Below are 26,013 nucleotides of genomic sequence, written 5' to 3' on the forward strand. Positions count from 1 at the left end.
GAAGTCACAATGGGAGGAATACACCATGGAAACAAGCTCTTCAGACCACCGGCCCCATGTCAAACATCAACCACCGATTTATGATCATCCATTTTTTTTTTTAAATTATCCTACTTTCTCAGCAATTTTCTTCCCCCCCCACTTGATTCCATCACATTAGGGGTAATTTACAATGGCCAATTACTGTAGCAATCTGCACATTTTTGGATTGTGGGAGGAAAAAGGAAACATCCAGAAGAAATCCATGCAGTCACAGGAAGAACATGCAAACTTCATCTCAACAGGACACGATTGAATCCAGGTCTCTGGCACAGTGAATGCAGGTGTTTTATTTGCTGCACCCAGGTATCAATGGTTCAGATGAGGAAAATCTCTCCCAAAATGTTAACAGCCCAGTACAATAATCCAGGCCAACAGATAAACAAATTATTAGCAGTGGTCCTATATTTTGAATTACCAAACATGGTGGTGTATATTGGGACTGGGTGTACAAGACAACCCCAAGTCTGCCACTTACTGCTCAGAGGCTACTGCCCCAATAGTCCCTAACCAGGTTCATAGGTGTTTCATCTATGTTTCTGATGTTGCTTAATAGATAATTGTGTTTCTTATGTTGTAGCATTACTTGGTGATGGAAATTACTAATTTTAACATCAATATCTGCTGGTAATTTCTGCCTCAGTACTAGATCACTTCTTTTCATAAGATGACTACATCATGAAGCAGTGATTTTAAAGTTTGTCTTTAAACCACTTAAATAAATATTTGAAACTCATTTCTTGATACAACTTATCTATTTTGACACTGACCATGTATGAGACATGCTTCTTATACGCTGACATATATGGTAAACTACTTACATTACTACCCTTTGTCAATAGTTTACAGCAATGGTTCCTGACCTTTTTTCCTCAACCATGAACCAAAGTATTCCTTTACTTACTGCAGACTGGGTAGGGGTTTGGAAATGGTGTCCCTGAGCCCTTTCCCTGACCATCAATGGATTTTTATTTGGTGGGAAAGTTGCGAATTTTTGTTTAGGTCATCAAATTTACAACTTTGCTTTTCATATTGTTATTTATATCAGTCATATTCATCTTCACTGCATCATCTATAACAATCACAGGGAGCACCAGCGGTCTGCAGAACAGAGACTGAGAAATATTACTTTAAGCTAATGTTAAAAGTTTCATGATACCTGTTCCCCACTGTGTTTTACCAGACAGCAAATTAAGCTTAATGCAGTTCCTCCAGAATTGTATTTCCAGTGTTTTATGCAAATTATATTATGGAAAAATACAAACATTCAGTATTATTTAGTACCTTCAATGCGCCAATCATGGACTGGACTCAGAACCAACAGATAAATTATTCCATTCACTGAATAATTTAATTGGTAAACAAAACTAGTGCTTTGGTATCATTCTGCAGAATGAAACATTTTGCACTCAAGTGACATCACTGAGTAGTGATATCTCAAATGAAGATGGAGATAATATTACACTGATATCCAAGTACACAGAGCAGGGAGACCATAAGAAATATTTGTAAAGAACTTGAATTCATCATTATATTTGTGCACAGTAGATGAAATAATTTAAAATCTTATAACATGGCAGAAAACTGCAAGTCATACATTTCCAACAAGGTCAGGCCTTGCCCGCTTTGATCCAATTTTTCCATTGCTAAAAAGTTCTTTCACCTATTGTACATATTTTACTATGCAATGAAATGACTCTCATGCCAAACAAAACATGAAAATTGTCAACATTGAAAAAATAGGATGATAATTACTCAAGACATAATAAAAAAGGCAAATATTAATTTCCAGTTTAACTAGGATTTTTTTTTAATTATCAGCAGAAAATTTTATAAAAATAAGGATACTTAATGTTGTGCCAGTTAATCTCTTCCCTGCAACACTACTGCTAAATTCCAAAATTATGCATACACAAATCTTAAACCTCAAGAAAAACAAAATGAATGGATAATTTCAATAATCTTGCAATTTTTTTTGTATCTTTGGAGACATGAGGGTAACTCATAAAACTGCACGTATAATCTTTATTTTGAAACAATACAATTTTGTCCCTTTCTCCATTTCAATGCACCTATTCCTTCTCGTAGGTAGGAAAGCATTCTTGGTTGTTAGATTATATGCTGGTCTTGCATTATCTTAGTACACGTCCACTAAGAAACTATTATCTAAACTCCTTATTCAAGGTAAACGGATATCCAGTGAAATCAGTGAAACCTAAGGCTCCTCATTTACCTCCAAAGAAAGATTCCTGGTGTAACTCATTACAACACCTGATTCCTAACTAACCACTGACACATCTAACTGATGTACGGTAGTTTTGTTTAAATTACTCTAGCAATCTGCACATTTTTGGATTGTGGGAGGAAAAAGGAAACATCCAGAAGAAATCTATGCAGTCACAGGAAGAACATGCAAACTTCATCTCAACAACAAATTCTTTCACCCATCCCTTTGCCACAGTAAAAAAAATCCAATTTACTTCAAAAGTTTGTTAATGACCAACTTGGGCAAGAAAGTGCCTCCACTCTCAAATCGTTCAAAAAGTTAGAGCAATTCACTTCAGTGATCTCTTGTGCTTTTAACTTTTGTTTAAAAATGCTGTTCGTGCAAGGGTCGTCTAGGTGCTTATCTAGATAGCATCTTTCTCCAAGAAGTGACTTTGTAAATGCCCATTATTGCTTACAATAAATATGCCAACTCCCTCCACAGCCCTTGGCCCAGATATGTCAGGACAGGCCTGGCCTTTCTCGCTGTCACCCAGCCTAGTGTTCGCGTCCGACCGCTTGCTCGCTACACCAAACAGCGAGAGAAAGGGCAGGACGCTTGACTCCAGCCCCGGCCCTGTTACCCCCATGGCCTGTTGCTGACTGTTAACGATGTGGGACCAGCGCACTGTCCAGCAACCGGTCTCGGTCGGCGTGACACCCTTGGCCAAGCTCGGTCCCTCCCCTCGGCGGCCGTGGCCCCGGATCCTCCGCTTTACCTTTGTAGTGGACCCGCAGGTTGTTCTGAGACAGGCCGATGTAGCTGTACTTGTCCTTCGGACTCCAGCACCTCGGCAACGGCGTCTCCTGCTCGTCGACGGCCGGGTAAAGCCGCTTGAAGCGTTCCGCCAGTTCCTTCTCCTGCGGATTGAAGGCCGACTCCCCGTGCGCCGCCGCCGACAGCCCGGCCATGACTGCGGGCTGTGAGGGATAGGAAAGGCCGAGGCCAGAGCCTGAGTGCCGGGCTTGACTGATCCGAAGCCGGGAAACCCGCAACGGCTGCCGCAAAGCCCGAGTGGACACGGCCGAACCTCCCTCACCCGACGCTCGCTTCTGTCCGCCGAAGCCGAGCTGCCGTTACTGCATCCGACGCCCGCCCGCTCTCCTCATTGGCTGCCCGCTTTCCCCGCAGCCAGCACGACCGCAGCGCGGGGCCAGGGGGCGGGGCAAAGGGTGAAGGGGCGGGGATTGGGCTGAGGGGGGCAGGGGCGGGGGCAAGGCGGGGGCGGGGCCTGGGCCTTCCAGGAGCTAGAGATCGTGACCAGTTGGGAGGCAACGTCTCTGAGCGGCTGGAGAAGGATCCGCCGTGGCTCCTCCATGTACTGAATGTGTTCGTCGCTGTCCCATCGCATACTTATCTCCTCGTTGAAGTCTAACCCCATCATCGCAACTGGTGAGTATGCACGCTCCCTGCCAGGGCACCTGGAGTGGGCCGCTGCTCTGTCATGGGGACAATTTATCTTCATGTGTAGGGGTTTCTTCTCCTTCGACGGGCTCTTGGAGTCAGTAGGACTTGATTCCACTCATTTGTGTGGGTTGTCAGTTGTCATCTGGCCCTGTGAAACTGGGTTGGCAGTAAAAGCTAAATCAGATACCCAGCAGTTGGGATGGAGTATTGGTTGAGGGGTTCTTCCAGCAGGACATCCTTGCCATCTCTCTCTTGACCAGTGGCATGATGGGTTAGGTTCCGGTGTCCGAATCTCGAATGTTGCGTGAAATCTTGTTTCTTTGAACCAGGTACTGGTTATGACTTGCTGAAGCAGTACACAAATGTGCTGGAGAAGCTCAGCAAGTCATGCCGCATCCGTAGAAAGCAAAAGTCGGTCGACGTTTCGAGTTTGAGGCCTTCTTGATGCACGTGCCTTCCTTGTGACCCATCCTGTCCATCATACCTTCACAGAGGGTTGCATCCTTTCTAACGCTGGCATTCATGCATTCATGGCTCAGCTTGTCTCCCTCTCTGAGGCACAGGCTGGAATTTTCTCAAGATTGGAGTAGAAATTCATCCTTACCTTAGCTTGTCTGATCCTTGTCGCATGCCTTACAGGAGGTGTTGAGGAAATACAGCCGACACCGTAAAACCCATCCATCCGGCTTCAGATTTCCCTTGAAGAAGCTCGTGGGTCCAGCATCTTTGTTATCCGAACTGGATGACACGTGTCTGATGCAGAGTTTCCACTGCTGAAGCTGACTGTGCCAGTCTTCCTGTTCCAGATACCAAACTCCTTTTGGGGCGAAAGATGCCCGTCCTTGATATAATGTGTGGAATAGCTGTTGTGCAACATCTCCAACACGGGTCTTGAACGAGTTGGCTCCTTTATTGGGATTGTTGCACGGGCAGAGAGATTCGGCTGATATCACCAATTTGGAGATCTGTTGAAATCTGCGCAGGACAAGCTGGAGCCAGACAGGGAAGTGCACCGAGGAAGGAATGTGACTGTGGAAGTGACCACTCAGCAACCATGATCAACAAGTAGATCCGCAGATGCTGGGAGCATTTAGCCAGCATCGTAAGAGAAACCAGTTAACATTTCGTACAGTCCGAGAGTTACATTCAACCCAACCAGCCAATCCACTGTCTACCTGATCTAGTCCAATTTGTAATTGGCCTATAACTGTGTAACACGAATCCAGAACGGATCTGTTTTTGTTTCAGATTCCAGAATCTTCAGTTTTATTTGCTTCCCATTCTTTATTCAGACTGCAGTGGTTTGATCACTAACCAATCTGACACTCTCGGGATGATAAACCATCACAATGTACAGACTTTTCACAGAAGAGTTCAATGTTCAACATGATTTTGTTCGATGTGCAGATCCACCGACATTCTTACAGTTGCATCGATTAAAATAGTAAAAATCTAAATAACCGCAAATTGCCAAGACAGAAAAGATAATAAATATCAAATGATAAATAAATATTCACAGTTGCAGTTAGTACAAGAAAAAAAGTGAAATTTCAGTAGTGCAGACAAATCTTCTGGTGGTCCCGGAGTAGTTTATGGTCAGAGCTAGCTGCTGGATAAAAACAAAACTATTCTCTAACCAGGGTGTGCTGGATTTCATGCTTCTGCCTGGAGGTATCAACGAAAGGAGATTGTGAGCAGGGTGTTGGGGGTCCTTTGTGATGCTGGCTATCTTCTTAAGGCAGCGCTGGATGCTTTCAATGGATGAGAGGTACCGTTGTTGATGGACCTGACTAGGTTTGCAACTTTTTGCAGCCTTCTGTGTTCTTTGGCATTATTATCAGAGATTAGTTATCCATTTTAATGTATATTTTGACACCTTGTCTCATATCGACTCCGAATTCCTCCCAGTAGCTCTCGATAATTAACAGAAGGGAGTAACCATCAAGACTACCCTGTGACGTAGTCCTTGTAAACAGCTCATCTCCTGGACAGGCCATTTAAAAAGGTGCCAACTGCATTTTTTAAAACATTGATTTCATTATAATTAAAGCAACCAATTAAAATTATGACCAACTTTGCAGCTGATAATTTATAGGGTTACTTTCCTGTTAAGTTTATATTAATAGTATTAAAATCACGTTAATACCACCAGAGCTCGGCCTGAATCCACTGTGAATCTATTTGTTGCGAACAATTGCCAGTGTTTCAATGTTACACTCTTGCCCACACACTTTCACTCCTCTGATCTACTGTCCCCACGCAATCGTTATTTGAACAGGTGCGTGCAAGGTTACTTATTCCAGCCCTCCAATATCGTCTGTTTTTGCCAAATATACCTCCCTGATTGTTGAATTCTGACCCCTCAGTTTCCCGATTAGACATCTCGTTGAAATATAATTATGGTAATCAGAAACAGATCAATAGGGGTATTAAATGTGTGACTGACAAGGTGGGAGAATGGAAATTGTGAGCAGACCAAAGAAGACTCGTCTTGGAACTAGATACCAAGAGATATGAAAAATGAAACAAGTTGAGAGTTTTATTTTAGAAATTTTCTCAGGCGTTTTTCTTTCATGGATCTCACCGTCCATCCGATCAGGAGCATGTTCAACAACGCTGGAATGTACGACGAACCTCTTACTCGTTTTCTTTTTGCCCTCTAATGTAACAGCTGACTTAAAAAAAAATCCTACATTACATTTACACCAACATGCAGCAGGGAGCAGTGAATCGCAAACTTCATTCTCTGTCCAGTTTCTCAAATTCTCGTTTACACATTGTTCTGAAACAAAAACAAACCTCCTTATGAGGTTACATCTCTTTGAGATGACTACAGAATCAACCGTAATTAGATTAGATCAGCAGGAAAAAAAAATTTATCATTTACTTGGGTATGTTTATCCACTCATCAAATTTAAATTTGCCGATAATATCATGGTATGCACCAGAATCACAGACGGCAATGAGGAAATGTACAGGAGGGAGCTAGATCAGCTGGTTGAGTGGTCTCACAACCACCACCTTGCACTCAATGTTAGCAAAACTAAGGTGCTGATGCAGACTTCAGGAGGGAATATCGTTAGGACCACAAGTCCTCATGGAGGGGGTCAACAGTGGAGAGGAGCTTCACTGGGTGTCAATATCTGTGAGGATCTGTCCTGAGGCCTCCACGTCAATGCAGTCAGAAGGCTTCCCAGTGGCTGTACTTCCTGAGTAGATTGAGGAGATTTGGCATGTCACCAAAGACTCAAAAATTTCTACAGGTTTAACATAGAGACCAAGCTGTCTGGTGGCACACTGTCTGTCTCACAGCTTCCATCCTCAATGAGTAATACATGCAAGTTTGCAGAGGTTGAAGTAAAAATACAATGCTGGAAAAACTCAGCAGGTCAAACAGTGTACTTTATATAGCAAAGATTAAGATACACAAGCAACCCTTCAAAATATGAGTAAAATGTAGGCAGGCATCTACAAAACAGTAGATGAGAGGAGCAAGGGAACAAGACAGGAATTAATACATGGATAAGGGAGGGAGGAGGGGACGACTGTGAATGTAAAGGGGTTAGAGCTGAAGGAAAGAAAAGGAGATAGAGGAGAGAGAATGGGAAGTAAGCTAGCAGAAACTAGAGAAGTCAATGTTAATGCCATCTGGTTGGAGTGTCCAGGCAGATTGCTTCACCAATATAGAGTTGGCCTTGGTTTGACAGACATGACAGCACAGGAATAGATGTAGCTTTGAAATGGTTGGCCATTGGGACATCCTTGTCATTGTTGCAGAGCAAAGGTGCTCAGTGATCCAACAGTCTGCATCATCTTTCTGTCGTAGAGACAGCCATAATGGAGGGCTAGATGCAGTAGATACTCTCACAGATTCACAAGTGAAGTATTGCTTCAATTGGAAGGACAGTTTGGAGCCTCAAATGGTGGGGTAAGAAATGTGGCACTTCCTATGGCCACAGGGAAGGTGCCAGCGGTGATTAATAGGAAGGGATGAGTAAACATGGGAGTCTTAGAGGGAGCTGTCCCTATGGAGAGGGGAAGATGTCTGGTGGTGGGATCATTTGTAGGTGATGGAAATTTTAGAGAATAGCATGTTGGATACAGAGGGATAGTAAGTGAGGACAATGGGAAATCATGGTTGTTTTGTTGCTTTTGGGGAGGCGACTAGGGCAGATGAGCAGGAAATGGAAGAGACATAGGTAAGGGCTGAGTTGATTGTGGTGGAGGGGAAGCCATGTTTTTAGGAGGTTGCTTTGGATGGTCTGAATAGGAAGAACATACTGAAGGAGATACGACAGAGGAATTGAAAGGAATAGAATTCTTGCAGGGGACTGGGTGTGAAGAAGAGTAGTCAAGGCAGTTGTGGGAGTTGGTATTTTGCAAAAAAAAAAAAAAAAAATGCCTGTAGGAAGCTCACCTCCAAAGTTGGTGACAGAGATCAAGAAAGGAGAGAGTTTCACCAGAGATGGACCTCATGAATTTGTCAGGATGAAAATTAGCAGCAAAGTGAATAAAGTTGATGAGCTCATCATGGGTGCATGCGGCAGCACCAATGCTGTGGAGGAAAGGTTGAGGTGCCTTGCTTGTGTAGGCTTGCAATGTGGATTGCTCTGCAAAGCAGGCAGTGGAGGTTTAACTTCGGCACCATGTCAAGTGCAGACATGTCGATGGAAGGGCTTGTTCCTGTGCTATACTATTTTATGTTCCACTGTTGGCAGTGTCAATTTAATTTCCAAAGTCCCCACAGACTTCTCCACAATGACTGTCCTCTCTCCAGATTTTTAATTAATCTATCTCTAGAACCTCCTTATGTGAGTTCAATATCAAATTTTGTTTGATGCTCCTGCAAAACCTGGAAATTTCCTGAGTTTATAATCATAAAGGCAGGTTTTGTTTCAGAATTGGCATAACCATTGTGGGAACCTGAATTGGGCCTGTCAAGACTCCAGGTCATAGTTATGAGATTTTGTCAATTGGACTGATATGTGAAGGGTCAAGATCTTAGCTCAATAAGCATATGCAGATGCAATTCAGAAAAGGCAACATTTTAAGGAACTGACTGCAGTAATTAAAACTATTAAATATGTTGACACTCAATTAAAAACTCATTTCATGTTAAATCAAAATCCCATAGGTAGTCACGTTGAAATCTTTATTTCAAAGAGACACCCATTCTTAGCAGTTGTGAATAAATTAGCTCCACTCTTAAAATAAATTTAAATGAAAATGTTTTGAAGTATTATTCTTGCTGAAAATGTTATTTCTGTCTGCAAAATCCACATGAATTTTAACAGGAACCTGAAGTTTAATCAAATCACAGCAATTTCCCCACACAAAAGGTTTGTTAGAGGAGTAGTTTTTTGCACTTTATTTTCCAGTAACATCAATCTTCACTGCTCAGATATTTCATTTTGGTAAAAGTCAGGGGTTGAAAGCCAGCCATGAGGGAGAAATAAACCTTCAAAAGCAAATCTTTTATATTTTAGAAACTTCATAGCTAACACAAGCAAAATGTACACCTACTATCCAGATGAAAGTATAAAGCACTATAATAATTGAGAGTCACCACATATGTCAGTGTCTTTGTATTTAAGGTGGATTACAAAAAAGACATGAGTATTACAACCAAAGGCAAGACTGTAACATGTTCAAAACAATCTTGGCTCAGTTTTGTTGCCTGCTCATCTCTATGCCAGAATCACAAGATTATTTTAAGTCTTAGTGAAATTGAACAGAAATAAATTATAATGTAAAAACTTTCCAGTATCCCAACTTGCCAACAAAGCACTCAAACTGGCTGTATGATGTTGTGGAAGCTGCAAAGCATTGAACTCGAAGTCAATACAAAGGATCATTAAAATGGCTGAGATCACTGTGTCTTTTATGACATTCACTGGGAAGAATTAAGGATCCCTACCATCATTCACATAGGAACTTTGACCCACTACCATCAGGGAGGAGGTGGTACAGGAAAATCAAAATCAGGACTGCTAGACTAGGAAACTGCTTCTTGCAGGCTGTGACTTTGAGTTTCTTATAAATGAAATGGGTAAATTATTCTAAAATATACACATTAATTTTATTGTTATATGTTTGTATGCACTGAGGTCTGCAGAAACATTGTTTGTCTGATTGTAATGTAGTCAGATAATGAACTCTACTACTGTGTAATCCTCAAGGCAGATGAAATGTCAGGTAAATAAAAAAAACAAGTGCTTCAATCCAATACTTTTTCAAATTTGCTCTTGAAGCTCATCTACAGGACAAGTTTCAAGTTTGCAATGCACCTTGCACAACACAGTAAAGTTTGAATCTATGCCAAAAAAGCAACACTTGCATTAATCTTGTCTGATCTTTAAATTGACCTCTGATAAAATCAAGGAAGATTTTATTCTAAATTGTTCCATCTTCAGCGTATCTAATATTGGAATGGTCTTCAAATACAACTACTTAAAAAAAAAACTACCTGGAAGGAGATAGGTATTTGATTTCAATGTGCTTGATAAGACCATCAGCTTCAAAAATGAGCAAAAAATACACACCAACATCTAAACATTTTCCTTACCTAGTCTGGTTTTCCTTCCAAATACAATGGCTCCAATTAGTTGAAATAAATACCATCATATCACCAGTATCTTACCCAAGTACTGGCAAGTGAATAATAGCAAGTTCTGACTGGCCAGGTCTGGACTTACGACCCCTAAAAATCCATACCAATACCTATTGCTATTAAGCCATTGGACAATTAGCAGGTACCAGATCTTAGCTGATTTATTTCCCTTTTTTTTTAAAAAAAATAAAATTACCAGCTACCTTAAATCAGTTAATGTTCTGTGGTGAGTCCATTTTAGGAGCAGGAGCCAGCTATCCAATTTCAAAATTGTGTTATCATTCAATTTCTTAAGAGCTGATGTATGTATACCTTAAATCTACCAACTTTGTTTCAGTAATCTTAACATTCACTATTAATAAAAATATTTTCAGATGGAAAACTCAGCTGACCAGGTTTCAAGTTTTTTTTTTATAGTTCTTTTAATCATTTCAAGGATCTCAATTGAAGTCATCCCCTCAAAGTCTAAAGGCAATACTAACATGTGAATCGTCTGCTTAAGTTATCCCTTACACCCTCAATATTATAGTGAATCTACACTCGAATATAAGTTATACTTTGAACTGCCCATAGTACTTTAAAAATGATCTAATCAAAGCTCTAACTTCCAGTATTTACTTCACCTCTTGTCAGATGAAAGGTATTATGAACTTGAAACATTATATCTGATTCTCTCACCACAGATGCTGCCCAATCTGCTGATTATTTCCAGTATTTCCCAATTTTGATACCATCTCTGGGAGAAAAATTAAAAAATAATCCCATTTCTATGAGAAACCAGTTTTGTCTTAAATCTCAACTCCATTTACTTTAAAAACAATGGTCTCTACCTCAATTACAATTGGCACTAAAGTAACACATTTCATTGTAATTTTTCCCAGTACCTCTGTCAATAGTAATTTCAGATTGATAAATTTGTCTTGGCAAGTGCTGTTTTTTCTATTCATACTTGAAACACCAAAAAGAAAAACCTACAATAATCATTCTCATCACTGACATTAGAGAATTGTTTAAATATTTTTTAAGTGATCAGATGTCCAAATTGCCTACAGTATTCAGTGGCCTATCCAATGAATCACAGAATTATTAGTTACTAAATTCTTAGGTTAAATCACACTCTAGTTCTGTTTGAACTAAATGCAAGAATTCACAAAATTTCATTATATGTATGGGGTACCAATTGAGAAAGTGGACTAAATAGAGTACGATTTGATCCAAGGCAGAGCAATGAGACAAAAGATAATTTTACAGATAAATACACAATATATTCTCTTATGTTATTGGTGGAGACTAATACAGAAAATCTTGAAATCAATGCACTTTATAATCATTAAGAAGTTAGCAGTTAATTGTCATGGTTTTCAAGTAGCATTTTATATGCTAAATATTAGGTATTAAAAAGTCAAACTTGTTAATTCCTTTCATATGCAGAATTCCTTTCCTTTTGTAAATGTCTTTTGTTCCAAGCACTAGACAAACTCAGTTTGTTGAAAACTTCAAAATCATTATACATGCATCTTTGGATTATTTGGGCACAATATACATATTCATAATCACAACTATTCACACATGAAACAGGACCAAATAAAGGCCTAACAACTAAAGCTTTTCTCCCCGCAGAAAAAAAGTGACTCAAGGCTTCAAAGACTAATCTCAAGTACCCTGTCTTTCCTCAATACAGTCCAGCAAAGTAATCAATTGACATTTTCTAAAAGTAATCACAATACTTAACAGAATCTGGATGGCTTGATTAGGCACATTTTGTTGATCCTATAAACATAACAAATAGCAGGATAAAAATCACAGCCTGTTACAAAGTGGCAGAAGAGATTGTTTCATTGGTGACGAGAAAATTAAAGACTACAAATTAGTCTTGGAATTAAATAATTATACAAAATAGAAAATATTAATTGAACTTAAAATCAGGTGTATAAAATTCATTGTGACCTTACTTGTGCATTGTAAACATTCCAAGTGCAGTGGATTAAATATATTAAAGATGGACCTTGTTGCACTGTGTTATGTCACCTGCAGCCCCTACATGCCCAAATCTAACTAGGTTGGGTACTGACGATTAGCTTCTCTCAGCTTCCACACCCACATTAAGAAGCTGGGGTGGCCAGAAAATTGGCCTCCAATGGTGTAGACAGAGGAACCACCCATTGTCCTCTGACAGAAGACAAAGATTTGCTTCTGTCAAAGAAGAAAGTGACTAACATTGGAATTATATCAGACACACAGACTTAATGTGGTCAAATTGGATCAGTGTTGATGGCTAATAAGGTTAGCGTGGATGTGGTGGCTGAAGAGCAATTTCTGTGTTCTGTGATTATAACATTAAAATAATTTAAAATTGTGCACTGATAGCATAGCAATTATAAACATTACACAAAAGTCAAACCTCAGAAGAACCTTCCCATTTAGCTCTTATTCCATAATCCTAGAATTCTGTAGCGAAGTTTAAGTTTGTCAAGTATACTGAGGTAGTAAGAGTTTGCTTTGCATGCAATCCAGCTAGTTAACCCATAAATAATACAAAGTGATTAAAGCAGTAGAGAATTAGAGAGGTATCAGTTAGAATAAAGCAAGAATAATATTATTTTAGTAGTGCAAGGTTTGTTCAGGAGTCTGACAGCAGAAGGAATAAAACTTCCCTTAAAACTGGAGGTGTGTGATCTCTCACTACTGAATCTTCTTCCCAACAGGAAGAGGGAAAAGGGAGTGTGGCAAAGGTGGGAGGACTTTAATATGTTTAATATTTGATTGCCTTCACTTCCAATGATTGTGCACGACTTACTGAGTTTATCCAACACTTGCACTTTGCTTTGAACTCTTTAATATGTTGGTAGCTTTTCCAAAGCAGCAGGAAGTGGAGATGGAGTCAATGGAGAAGAAGGGGTTTGCATAATTGTTTGACCTGGATTCACAACTTTAGTTTATGGGATTGCATAATACCATCAATTTGTTAGAAAAAAAGGTGTAGAACTGAAGTACAACTAATATTTCATGGAGATAATCTATTACACCACAATGTGAGTAGAACAGAAGCCTGTAGTTTTATGCAGATCTAGTTCAACTGAGGGGAAATATTATTGGTTATAGATCAAAAATGGATGTTCAAAAACAAATCCCATCTTCTTGCCCCACCTCTTCCTCCCCCCCCACAAATCTGTACAGAAAGTGGCAAGATAATAGAAATGTTTTTCAACTTGTTAATGCAATAATCGATGGTTTTAATATTAATAAGACTACATTTTCATATTTTGGCATGAGTGGATTAATTAAATGACAAATTTCTTTAAAGATTTTTTTGTTAAAGGTTGCTTAACAAGTGGAAATATCTTCAAGGTGAAACAAAGTCTAGTAGCTCTGGCATAAATTAACACTTGGAGGACAAAGTTGAAAGAGCATTATGCAAGACAGTTATTTGTTGCTCTCATGTACTGTCTTACCATCTTCAGTATAAAAATTGGCACTACAAATTTTATGAAACTATAGCACTGTTATAATCAACTAGGAACAAATCACAGGGCGATTATTAAATACTTGCAGGTCTAATTCCAGCATTGCCTATTGACTGTTTATCAGCTAGTAGTTCAAGTAGTCATGATGTGCACCATAAATATTGGAAACAGATCAAGATGCATCAAAAGAATGTGGGTTCTCAAATATTTAAAATTGGTCTACTCAATGAATTAGCAGCTGTTAGTCACCTTTTGGAAGTATCTGGTGTTCCAATGTACAATTTAGAATCACAAACAGCTGCCCAATTAAATGACCTTAATACTCTTATGGAACAAAAATAGAAAATGCATTTTAAATTAGTTCAAAATTTTCAGTTACAACCCTCAGTTTAAATTACAGTAATCAAATGTATTTTTACAAAGTAAATATTAAAGACAAAATTCTCTCATGCTTAAAACTCTTATAGAATGAATGAAAATGAATGAAAGAATTAATTAATTAATTAATATGCAACTTTTTTTGGTTCCTTGCAGCACTTAACGCAATTTGGAAGATATTTCCACTGTTTACAATCAAAGGTCATTCTTCCTGATTCTTTCAGAACAAAGATCCAGCGAGGAATTAAATTTCATACCCAGAGGCGATAAAATCCAAGCACTATGGTAAGACACGTGAAAACTGAACCTAAAAAGAAACATACGAGATAAAGATCAATCTTACACTTTAGTCATTTCACTTGTTAATAGTTATTTATAAGAGCTGTTGGGTTTAATTCTTGTGTATGCATTGTAAAAAAAACAGCTGCCTTGAACACAATTCCTCTTCTTGAATCTCCATTGAAATAAATTGTGTAGTCTATTTTTACACTGCCAATTAGAGGTAATTCTGCTGTGCCCACAAGTACTCCATCAATAAATCTGAGACTGAGGGAGTCCATTGTGGCACATAGCTTTGCAGAATCAGTAGGCACTACTGTGATCAGGGTAATAAATATCAATATTTAGCTTAAGCAAGTCAGTGAGAGGGGCGCATCACAGATGCATCAAAAATGACTGAACTTTAGTGACTAAAATACCGGTACAGAAATTATGTTTTGGCAATGTTCATATCCAAAAACATCTGAAAGTCTTTTGCACGTTTATAACTTGATCACAAACACTTAAGCAGCCACTTATGGAATGTGGGTTTTCATTTAGTTTTGATATCTACAAAGCCAAATTTAGTGAAAATTTTTGACAATTGTACTGGTACTACTGCTGAATATTTTCCCTCCATCTCATCGCTGCCTCCGAATATACAGGAGACATCCAGTTATTATGTTTGAACCAATAACTCTAACTTTAACATAGCAAAAATGTTCCAAACTACTTCACAAGAGTGATATCAAATAAAATTTGACTCCATCATAAAGATATTAAACTGATTTTCAAATGAATGGTTGAGGGATGGAGTAGAAGTTTCAGCAGAAGGAAGCAAGAAAGTGGACTTAAGGTGGGAGCCTGTGCCTTGGGCTTAAGATATGAATTCATGGTCACATTTAGTGGAACAATTACAGACAAGAATTATAGAGTGCAGAGTTTTCAAAAGATACTCAGAAATAGGATGAGAAAAGCCCAGAGAGGAATTTAAAAACAAGTGCGAGCATACATTGAGTGGTGGGTTTAGTGGGACTGATTGCAAGAAATGGGTTCAAGTATATTGGATCATCTCAAATGCAGAGCGTGGAACAAGGTCCATCCAAGCAGGATTTGAAAATGAGGTCTATGTATAACAGGGGCACAAAAAGATGTTTAATCACCAGACAGGCTGAAACAGAGTTAGATGGTCAGCTGGAAATAAGCACTTATACCGATGACAGGAACACGTGCCCAATTTTGAGAGTGTGTGGTGGGTGGGTGAAATAACATCAAGACTGACATTTCAGACACAAGCTAGGGTGGGGAATAGAACCATTGACAAGGGAATGTTTTGATGACAAAGCGTGGTTTCAGTCTTCCCAATACCACTAAAAATATCTGTTCACCAAATGGTCTTTTGTTAGTATTTTCCTCTAAAGCCGCAACATGCACGTGAAAGATGAAGGAGACGGGGTGCTAAGGATAACAGAGTTAATGGTGGAGCCACTTGAAGAAAAGTCATTGCAGACAAGTCTCTGGGTAGGAGCACATGAATAAGAAAGGGAAAAAGGCAAAGTGCTGTTCTCCCACCCACCTGAATAGTGATGCAGAGGTATTGGAGGGGGACAGTGAGGTCCTCTCATTCAAATGAAAATGATGGAGAAGCACTGGAGTGCATCTAGTAGATTATGTTGAAAGTTACAGATATGAGAAGAAGGAATAAATAACCATCATGATATGCACACTGGATACCAGTGACTTTGATAAGTGCTATTCTATGGCATTGCCACAGCTGAAAATCTGATTCTTACCTGCTAAATATTTAATGGTGTCAAGTTTGTGCGACTCCAACAGAGTTTTGAGTCCTGCTACTTCAGTGTCTATCTTGCGGTTTGCCTGTGTTACAGCTTGATCTTGCTGTGAATGCTACAAATTAAATGAGCTGTATCAAAACCCTCAGCAGTAAAATTAACCATTTTATAAATACTCAAAAGCACACCAAAAAACAAGTTAATTGTAGAGATCCTGAAGATGAGCAGAAGGTCAATCAGTGGAAGATAGTAAATTTGTGAAAAATAAAGTGAATTGCATAATTAAATTTCAAAGAAATTCTCACCAATTCTACTATATCTGCTCTGGTTTCCAACACTCTCTTTTCGTGCTCTGTTAACTGTAGAGACAGACAAAGTGTCATAAGTGATATTGGAAAAAAAACCAAACAGTTTTCAAGGTTTCATCAAAATTGTTTAAAATAAACACTAATAAATTCTGAAGTGCTTTACCATATAGTAAAGTAGATACTACTTTGAATGCCAATTTATGCATTAAAAAATAATCTTTAAACTCCAAATGGAATCTGAATTCACTTCCACCCCAAGAGAGGAAGATCAGATGTCCCAGGTTGAAATTTTTGATTAGTTTTGCTTTAGAAAGATATTGGTATTCACAGCTACAATCGCACCACAGTGCTACTTCACATGCTTCTTTCGATTAAAACCAAGTCATCCAGCTTTCATTTCTACATTCCAGATAAATGAAAATGCACCAAACACAACAGACACCGGCTAAATTGATGTTATTAGAAATTATAGTTATTCCTTAAACTGAAGAATATATCAGATCATACAACTTTATACAATAAACCAGAAAGGTTCACTAAAAAGCAGCCAAAAAATAATTTGATTACTGAATTTGATATCACCTTGAATACAAAGATTACTTGTGTACAAGACAAAATGCTTTGAGAGGCTGGTCATAGACAGAATTAACATGTACCTAGGCAAAGATCTGGACCTGCTGAAATTTGCCTATTGTGACAATTGCTCCACAACAGATGCAATATCACCAGTTCTCCACTCTGCTCTGGATCACTTCGAAAACAGCAATTCATACATACAGCTGATCTTTAATACCATTATTCCCTCAGTGCTGGTCAAGAAGCTACAAATTCTAGACCTCTGTACTTCCCTCTGCAACTGGATCCTTGACTTTCTCATCAGAAAACCAGTCAGTACGAATTCAAAATGTCTCCTCCTCACTGATTATCAACAAAAGGCGCACCCCAAGGATGTGTGCTTAGCCCAATGCTCTACTCATTATACACCCATGACTGTGTGGCCAGGCACAATTCCAATGATATCTACAAGTTTTCCGATGGCACCACAGTTGTTGGCAGAATCACAAACAGCGACGAGGAAGGGTACAGGAGAGAGAAAGGTATAACAATAGCCTTGCACTCAACATCAGCAAAACTAAGGAGATGATTGTGGATTTCAAGAGGAAGTCGGGGAACACAACCCAGTCCTCATTGAGGACTCAGTAGTGGAGGGGGTGAAGAACTTCAAATTCCTGGGTGTCAACATCTCCAAGGATCTGTCCTGGAGCTTACACGTTGATGCAATCACAAAGGCGACATGCCAGTGGCTCTACTTTGTGAGGTGTCTGAGGAGATTCAGCATGTCACCGAAGACAGGTATACTGTGGAGAGCATTCTGGCTGGTTGCATCTATGCCTGGTCTAGAGGCGCCAAATCTCAGGACAAGAATATGCGCCAGAGAATCAACTTGGCCTGCAACATCACAGGCGCCAAACTTCACTCCATCGAGGTCATCTACATGAGGCGGTGACTTAAAAAGGCAGCTTCCATCCTCAAAAATTCCAACCACCCAGTTCATGCCCTCTTTACTATGTTACCATTGGGGGAAAAAGGTACAGGAGTCTAGAGATGAGCACTCAACAGCACAAGGACAGCTTCTTCTCCACTGCTATCAGGTTCCTGAATAATCAATGAACCAAATACACTGCCTTACTTTTTGTGCATTTTTTAAAAAAATAATGTAAGCTGGTTATAATATGAATGCACCATGATGTTGCTGCAAAACCCTGAATTTCATGACAAATTCTGATTCTGATACATTGGTACATGGGGTATGGGTGAACGAGGATAGAAGGGGGAAGTAATTTTTACCCTCAAATAACAATTAGACTTGAAAGGCCTGTGCACCTTTTACTCAAACTGGCTGTCGAGTTACTCCACATTTTCATTCGATATATCAAGATAAATTCATTTAAGACTGAAACCCAGCTTCTTTCAAGTTTCAAAATGAATCATCCAAGAATAACCAATTCCAATCAACACCTTGTTAGTTGCATGCAAAATGTTACTTCTACAAATGATTAAATTTGGCAAGATTAGTGACCCTTGAGTCTAAAAAATGCACTGCCAATGGCACAGCTGTTCACTTCATTCAGACCATCTTGCAGCCTATTAGGAGAATTAATTTCATATTCCTGGGTGTTTAGGCCAACTAAATCCGGTTGGTATAATGTTGGAAAGTTAGGCAGTAAAGTATTCAGAGTTTGGAAGTATCTAAAAAATGTGACTTGGGTATATTATATTTATTAGATAATTGTTCAAAAGACATTAAGCTACCATATATAAACAAATCTGAAAAAGAAACCATTTCTTTAACTTTCCAAAAAGATGGCTTGATCAATTATGGATGGTTGAAAAAAATAAATAAGAGAAAGTGCTAGATAAAATAAAAATTTTCAAGTCAAAGAACTTCCGAAAATGAAACCAAATCTGTAATGTATGCTTAAGTATTGGGTTGAGAGGTATGAAGGTATGTCTACTAACCTTAAGGTGTAAAAGGAAAAGCTACTCAGTTACAGAATACCTCTGCACGGAATTCAATTCCAAATCTACCTTATAGGGGCGTTCAAATTTATCAGAAAATAATATAGCAGATGTTAACTGCCCAATAATAGAATCTAAGATTAGGTCAAGCCATACCACCAACTTTAATTTCTGCAGTTGGAAAAATTACACTCAATTGAGTGAATTCCACATCAGAAAACTAGTTAAAAGTTGATTTTTGAGATTTTAAGTGTTACAGTTGTGTAATGTTTTTAACAAGATCACAATATTTGTATGACTCTCAACCACTTGGCTTACTGATGCAATCCAAGCCCACAATCACAAAATGACCAGCAAAATGTTTAAGATTTGTGCAATAGTTATGAACTTGGTGAGGATTACAGACAAACAGTGGAAATGCTGTTATTTCCCAGCAAGTTCTGGACTAGTTTAAGTTTATTTGACACATCATACCCTGTACAGACTGACAGGTTATCTGCAACATTTACAGAGCACAGTAGAGAGTATAGGCTTGTACTGAAACAATCACAACACCAAAATTTATCGGGATTATAAGTCAATTGGGTATAATTGGGCGGCACGGGCTTGTCGATTGAAAGTGCATGTTAAATTAAAAATTTTAATTTAAAGGGCAACATGAAAGCACTGTTGTGGGGTTCATGAAGCCTATTGACTATGGGAAAGAGCCTTCCACCTGAAGGGAGGGGGGAGGAGAGAGTGTATCCAAGGTAGGATAGGTCTATTAATACGTTGGTTACCTTTGCTAAGCAGTGGAAGATGTAGATGGGCTATGTGCACAGTCCTCCACTGTTGACTTACAACTGCCCTGCCAGATTCAGATCTAATAGAATCATCAAATTTGCAATGATACAACAGCAGTTGGCCTCTTCTGCCAAAATGACAAGTCGCAGAGAGGAGATTGGAAGTCTTGTAAAATGGTGCGAGAATAACAAGCCGAGTCTCAAAGTGGACGAGACAAAAGAGATGATTGTGGACTCCAGAAAGCTATTCTCCACTACATAACTACTGTTGTCGTGGAACTAGTGGAGAGCACAAAGTTTCTTGGTGAGTATACAAGGGACAAACTATCCTGAACTCGCAATACCTCATTAGTCAGGAAGGCACAGCAGCTCCTACTGTAAAACACAAAAATCTGTAGAGACAGTGGTTGAAGTAAAAACACAAAGCTGGAGAAACTCAGCAGGTCAAACAGTGCCCTTTATATAGCAAAGGTAAAAATACATAATTGACATTTCAGGCTTGACCCCTTCAAGGTTTTGAAAAATATCAGCAGGTGTCCAAGCAAAAGAGTAAGGTGGGGGAGAAGGTGTGGTCGCAAAGGCAGGAGGTGATAGGTGGAAAAGGGAGAGGATAGCAGCGATCAAGGGAAGGAGGGATGGCTAGGTGAAGGGAGGTGGAAGGGAAGGAGGAGAACTGGAAAGGGAGAGAGGAGGAGGGAGGGGGAATAGCAAAAACTGGAAAAGTCGGTGTCAATGCCATCTAGTTGGAGAGGGGATAGACAGAAAATCAGCTGTTGTTTCTCCAATTTGTGGTTAGTCTTGGTGGGATAGTACACAAGGTCATGGACCGCTCCCTCCATGACACCCTTGTGCACTCAATCTCCAATCTCCCCCCCGCCACTTTCCCTTGTGGCCGCAGGAAATGCGACACTTATGCCCACACCTCCCCCGTCATCATGGTCCAGGGCCCCAAACAGGCCTTTCAAGTGAAGCAACACTTCACTTGTGTATCCACAAGACTGATTTACTGGATCCGGTGATCCCTTTGTGGCCTTCTCTACATTAGAAAGACTGGGCGCAGATTTGGTGATCACTTCGCTGAGCACCTTCACTCCATCCATAACAGTGATAGAGACCTCCCAGTAGCCAACCATTTCAGTTCTGTGTCACATACTCGCATGTTTGTCCATGGCCTTATGCACTATCCCACCAAGACCACCCACAATTTGGAGGAACAGCCCCTGATTTTCCACCTGGGCACTCTCCAACCAGATGGCATTAACATAAACTTTTCTGGTTTTTGCTAACTTGCTCTCCTCTTCCCACCTCCCTCTTCTCTTCCCCTCCTTCACCTAGTTGCTACATCATGATACTGCTCCTCAGTTATTTGTAAACATGACCAGTCTGTTTGAGCTACTTTATCTAATTAAATTAGAAATGGTCATTGACAGTACCAATCCATCACATACAAAATGACAATTATTCAAAAATAGTAAGAGGCAAAAAAAATTAAGTGACTATGAAAATTTCTCACCATCTCTTGGACTCTACTTTTTTCCAAATTCATGTCCAGTTTGTTGTTTGATGAAACCTTGACAACTTCATCCTAAAAGCAACATTTTAAACTATTATTCTAAATGCGGAAACGAGTTGAAATTATGAAAGGCTGAGAGACATTAATTCATCAAATTTAGACAGGCACTCCTATTCTTTATTAATATTCATTAAATTTACAAAACAATAACCATTTTGTTTTGAGGATAGATGTTAAAAATTTTCCCTATAGCATTCTGGAGAAATCAATAATTTGTCACACAGGACCCCGAGCCCAAAGTTCCAAAATGAATTATGATGTATAGATGTCTCAATACAGACCAATCATGATTTAACCATGGTTGGAGAACATGTTCAAGGGATTGTATATTCTATGCTCCAGGAGATCTCACTGATGAAAACATTAAAATACACCCTTGGGAAACTTGGTATCACCCCTTCTCCTCTGTTAGCCTTGATAAAGGGTCTGAACCCAAAATATTGACAAATTCAACCCATGAACACTGCCTGACTCACTGAATCCCTCCGGCATCTCATTGTTTGCTCAATATTCCAGTATCTGCAGTGTTAGCACTTCGCTATTGTAAGGTAAAACATCATGAGATGGGAATGTGTAAGGAGTTACCCTGCCCTGTACAGGGCTGTAACAAGATGTAAATGCATCCTTGTACTTACAAGATAAGAGAGACATTGATGGATTGAGAGGCAGGAAGCTAGCAGGGAAAGGATAGCAACAGTTTTAGTCATTGGACAAGTAATGATATGATGATGTTCTAAGCATGTATCCAAGGGTATAAAAAATCACCATTTTGCTGATAACGGCAGAATGCATTCTCCGACTAACATGTTTAGTCGCAAGTGTTACAATCCGGTAATAAAGAACAAAGAACCCTGATTTCGACTCAGCCTGGTGTTTGTCTCACTCATTCATGAACAAAGCAGACCTAACACTACTTACAGTTAATTGTTTTTTCAATTGTTGCAATTCAATTTTCAGTTTCTGCAAAAGAAAAGCCATAATGTGATTTTTAAAAAACATGCAGTAAAGTGCAGTCACTGTTCTGATTCGCACAATTCCTAAAATACCATCATTCAGTGCAATTTTTTTTTAAACTTGAGCTCAAAATGAAATACCATCTCTGCTACTCGAAGCATGGAAAGACAGTCCTTCTGCATCATGAACCTGGTTAAGTCAGCCTTTTAATCCTAAATAAGAAATCTAGGTAGAACCTATGCAAGGCCATAAGAAATGGAAAGAAACTGAACTAAACAAGCTCCAGATGAACCTTATGGACACTAGGGCATCCATGCTATCACAGGCTACAAAGACATTTCAGGTAGAATACGAAGGAACAGCACATCCCTTCCCAAAGAGCTCAAAGCATTTTACACCCACTTTGAACAGAATCTCAGTGAGCCAACAGCACGCACTACATCAAACTCAGGCACTGTTACCATCCTAGACTCAAGATCAGTCCTCCAAAGAGCGAACCTGCAGAAAGTGACTGGCCTAGGTGGAGTCACGTGAGCCTGCACAGAGTAGATGGTGGCAGTATTCACATTATCTCCATACCTCAAGCACAAGGACCCACCTGCTTCATGATTATCATCATCCTGGCACTGAAGAAAGACCTAATAATGGGCCAAAATGATTGCTGCCTGGTGGCCCCAACACCCATCATCATTATGTGCTTTGAGAAGCTGATTATAGTGCCTCCCAGTCAGCCTCAAACCAAATCTACCAATGCAAAAGGTCCATGGCAGATGCCATCTCCCTGGCCTTCAACTCAGCTGTGGAACAACAAGATAACAAAAACATCCTTATCATACCACTGTTCACCGACTACAGCTTTTCCCTTAAAACCATAGTCTCAAATAAACTCAGCCCTGAACTGAGACCTTGGCCTCAGAAGTCCCCTCTGGAATTGGATCAATTATTTCCTGTCCTGCAGACTGTCGTGGGGATCGATAACAAAACCTCCTCCACAATGTCTCTTAACACTGGGTCCCCAAAGGGCTTGGTACTCTCCTTGCCACTCTGCTGCCTCTACAGGTACTCCCCAACTTACGACCAACTCAACGTACGCCCATCTGCACATACAACCGAATTGTGTTTTAAAAATATAAAACTTACTTCTGGAAGGAGTGGAGTTCACACACCTGCCCCCATCGATGGTGCTGTTTACCTGTGCCCCTCAACTTCTACAGATGCATCATTGGAAGTATCCTGTCATGATGCATTACTGTGCTGCATAGGAACTGCTCCATTCAAGACTAAGTAATCCCAGAGAGAGCTGTTAATGCAGCTCAGATCAAACAACACTCACCCAACCCCCCCACTACACTTTCTCCACATAAAAAAATTTGTCCCAACACTTCCATCAGGAAGACTCACGAGTGTGATATGACACACCACCAGATTCAAATACAATTTCTTTCCCACTGTTATCAGACACCTGAACAGATGTCACACTAGAAAAATAATGTTGCTTCAGTCTGTTCTAGCTGATCTTTCTGCGACTTCATATTCTGTACTGATTTACTGTTGTACTTGGCATGGGTTGACAAGCTGGACATTCTCAATGCCTCAAGTAACAATAAACGAATTACATAATTACACCAACAATTTGACACAAATACAAGATTTATAAAAGGTTGACAACTCCTGCCTGTTTCAGGTTGAGGACGTCATCTGCCCTCCAAAATATATAAACAATCAAATGTAGTTCTCATTGTCTTTTTTGCACCCCTGCAGTGCGTACTGAGGTTCACTTAATAATCTAGTTCAGGATGCTCAGAAATAACTGTATTCTGAATAAAAATTTAATTTGTTTTACAATGCACATTCCACTTTTCCTTGTTATTTCTTTTCTAATCAATGCTATAAATGCAAAATTGATCCAAAGAACATCCTTGGGTAAATTGGTCAGATTGTGAATGTGTTGTGGTTATTAAATTAGTCTACCAGCAATAATCCTCATTTTCAGTTGCTGAGATTTGTGTTCGAGATTATATTGTTTTAGCAGTTCAGCTGCTCACCTCATTTGCTGCTCGGAGTACTGAAAACTCACTCTTTTCTAAGATAATCATGTCTTTCTTTACAGCTGTTATCTGTGACATTATCTTTTGTAGCATTATCTCCTGCAAGTAAATACACAATAGAAACAATTAATCCAAGACATCATTTCAATACTTGGTGGCCCATTTAAACAGTATTACAAAAATTGAGCCTATCAAAACAGAAAAATGTTGTTGATATCCAGGCAACAGAGCATAAAGAAAGACCATAACAAAAATTATGGGAACATTTTTCATATGGACTACACTATAAATAGCTTAAAAATTCAAAAAGAATGAAGGTGAATGGTTTGGGATAGATGGCTTATGTTCAAGAGTGTATATTCTTAAATAAAGTAAGAATGCCACAGGTTATAGATTACTAATACATTCTTTAGCACATGAAAGCCCGTTAAAAATCAGAACCAAAATATTGCACTCACATTCTCAAGGTTAATTTTGAATACCCAAGAGGCAAAATGAAAAAGAGGTAGAATTATTTCTACAATGGTAGAAACCATGGTTCTACAAACCATCCTGCACTGCCTTTATTGACCACTTTACAATATTTAAATATCATGACCTTTAACAAAAAAAAACTTAAGAGCCTCTTCTATTTAATATTTTTCTTTAAACAAAATCAATATATTGTAATAAAGGTAGAATTTAAATAAAAGCATCCTTGACATTTTAAGTATTTACTTTGGGAGTTCATATAGTTTATAGAAAAAATGTTGGCATGACTCAATAGTAAATGAAACAGTCAACATATAACAAGTATATTTTAAAAAATCTAATTTTTAGTGTTTGTGTAGTTGGAGGTTCTAAAATGACTACATTTCTAGCCTGTAAAATGCCAAGATGCAGCATTCTATTCTCAAATAAGAATTTGGTTTATGCAGTTTATCACAACATACAGAAAATATCTGATGCCCAACAGGCAAGCAAAGATTCAGTGGAAAAAATGAGGCAACTACGTGATGTATATTCTCAACCAATATTGATTGACCAAGTGTTCACTGTTTTTGTACAACTTGGGTCATTTGATTAGTTTAACTTTTGCTGCTAGCTTACTTGCTGGATTTTGGTGGCCATGTCTTTATATGCAATTTCCATATTGGAATTCATGATTCTCAGCAGGGCAGCTACAACAACTTCCGATTGCTTAGTGCTGAAACCTGCAAGATAAATAAAAGCAATAGGCCAAGAGGGGAAGGCTGCATGACAAAGAAACCAGAGAGAGAAAAAAAGGAATCAAAGAACGAGCACCACCAATTTGATATATTGTAGTACTGCTGTATTGATTTGCTCAAGTGGTATTCAAAATTATTGGTGAATATAATAAACAAGTACTGTGGCTTGATTCTCATTTTCAACTTGCACTTCAGGATGCTCTAATGATTACACTTCGGCATTTAATACCATCATCCCCCCAAAACTGATCAGCAAATTCCAAGAACTCCAAGACTTGGTAGTTAACATAATTAGGTCATGGATTTCCTCACCTCCAGACCACAATCAGTGAAGATTGGCAAGAACTTCTCCACAATCTTCATCAGTACCCGGAGCACCTCAGGACTGTGTTCATAGCCCCTGCT

General features: G+C 39.2%; 2 protein-coding genes and 1 long non-coding RNA gene across 7 annotated transcripts in view; 1 reads left to right on the forward strand and 2 right to left on the reverse strand.

Moving 5' to 3' along the window:
• ranbp9 (RAN binding protein 9) overlaps nucleotides 1–3,453 on the reverse strand; it is an 81,946-nt gene extending 78,493 nt beyond the window's left edge. The window contains exon 1 of one of the 2 annotated variants that reach the window (XM_069913402.1): nucleotides 3,024–3,453. In XM_069913402.1, the coding sequence (XP_069769503.1) occupies nucleotides 3,024–3,216 (193 nt within the window). In that variant the 5' untranslated portion in view covers nucleotides 3,217–3,453. The remainder of the gene's footprint in view (nucleotides 1–3,023) is intronic. The other variant, XM_069913399.1, reaches the window with a different exon arrangement.
• Nucleotides 31–25,778, forward strand: LOC138751294 (uncharacterized). The gene is made up of 3 exons (XR_011349803.1): nucleotides 31–301; nucleotides 14,321–14,449; nucleotides 25,553–25,778. It is a non-coding gene; the product is annotated as an uncharacterized lncRNA (long non-coding RNA).
• The window catches only part of LOC138751291 (mitochondrial calcium uniporter regulator 1-like), a 32,239-nt gene continuing 15,291 nt past the window's right edge, over nucleotides 9,066–26,013 (reverse strand). For 3 of the 4 annotated variants that reach the window (XM_069913405.1, XM_069913403.1, XM_069913406.1), the window contains 8 exons: nucleotides 25,490–25,593; nucleotides 24,398–24,499; nucleotides 22,317–22,358; nucleotides 21,339–21,410; nucleotides 16,521–16,574; nucleotides 16,216–16,330; nucleotides 14,422–14,471; nucleotides 9,066–12,092 (listed from right to left, as the gene is read on the reverse strand). In XM_069913405.1, coding sequence (XP_069769506.1) covers nucleotides 11,976–12,092; nucleotides 14,422–14,471; nucleotides 16,216–16,330; nucleotides 16,521–16,574; nucleotides 21,339–21,410; nucleotides 22,317–22,358; nucleotides 24,398–24,499; nucleotides 25,490–25,593 — 656 coding nt within the window. In that variant the 3' untranslated portion in view covers nucleotides 9,066–11,975. Of the gene's footprint in view, nucleotides 12,093–14,180; nucleotides 14,472–16,215; nucleotides 16,331–16,520; nucleotides 16,575–21,338; nucleotides 21,411–22,316; nucleotides 22,359–24,397; nucleotides 24,500–25,489; nucleotides 25,594–26,013 lie in introns of those variants that run through there. The other variant, XM_069913404.1, reaches the window with a different exon arrangement.

Source organism: Narcine bancroftii, chromosome 1, assembly GCF_036971445.1.
Source record: "Narcine bancroftii isolate sNarBan1 chromosome 1, sNarBan1.hap1, whole genome shotgun sequence".
In the NCBI taxonomy this organism is placed as follows: Eukaryota; Metazoa; Chordata; class Chondrichthyes; order Torpediniformes; family Narcinidae; genus Narcine; species Narcine bancroftii.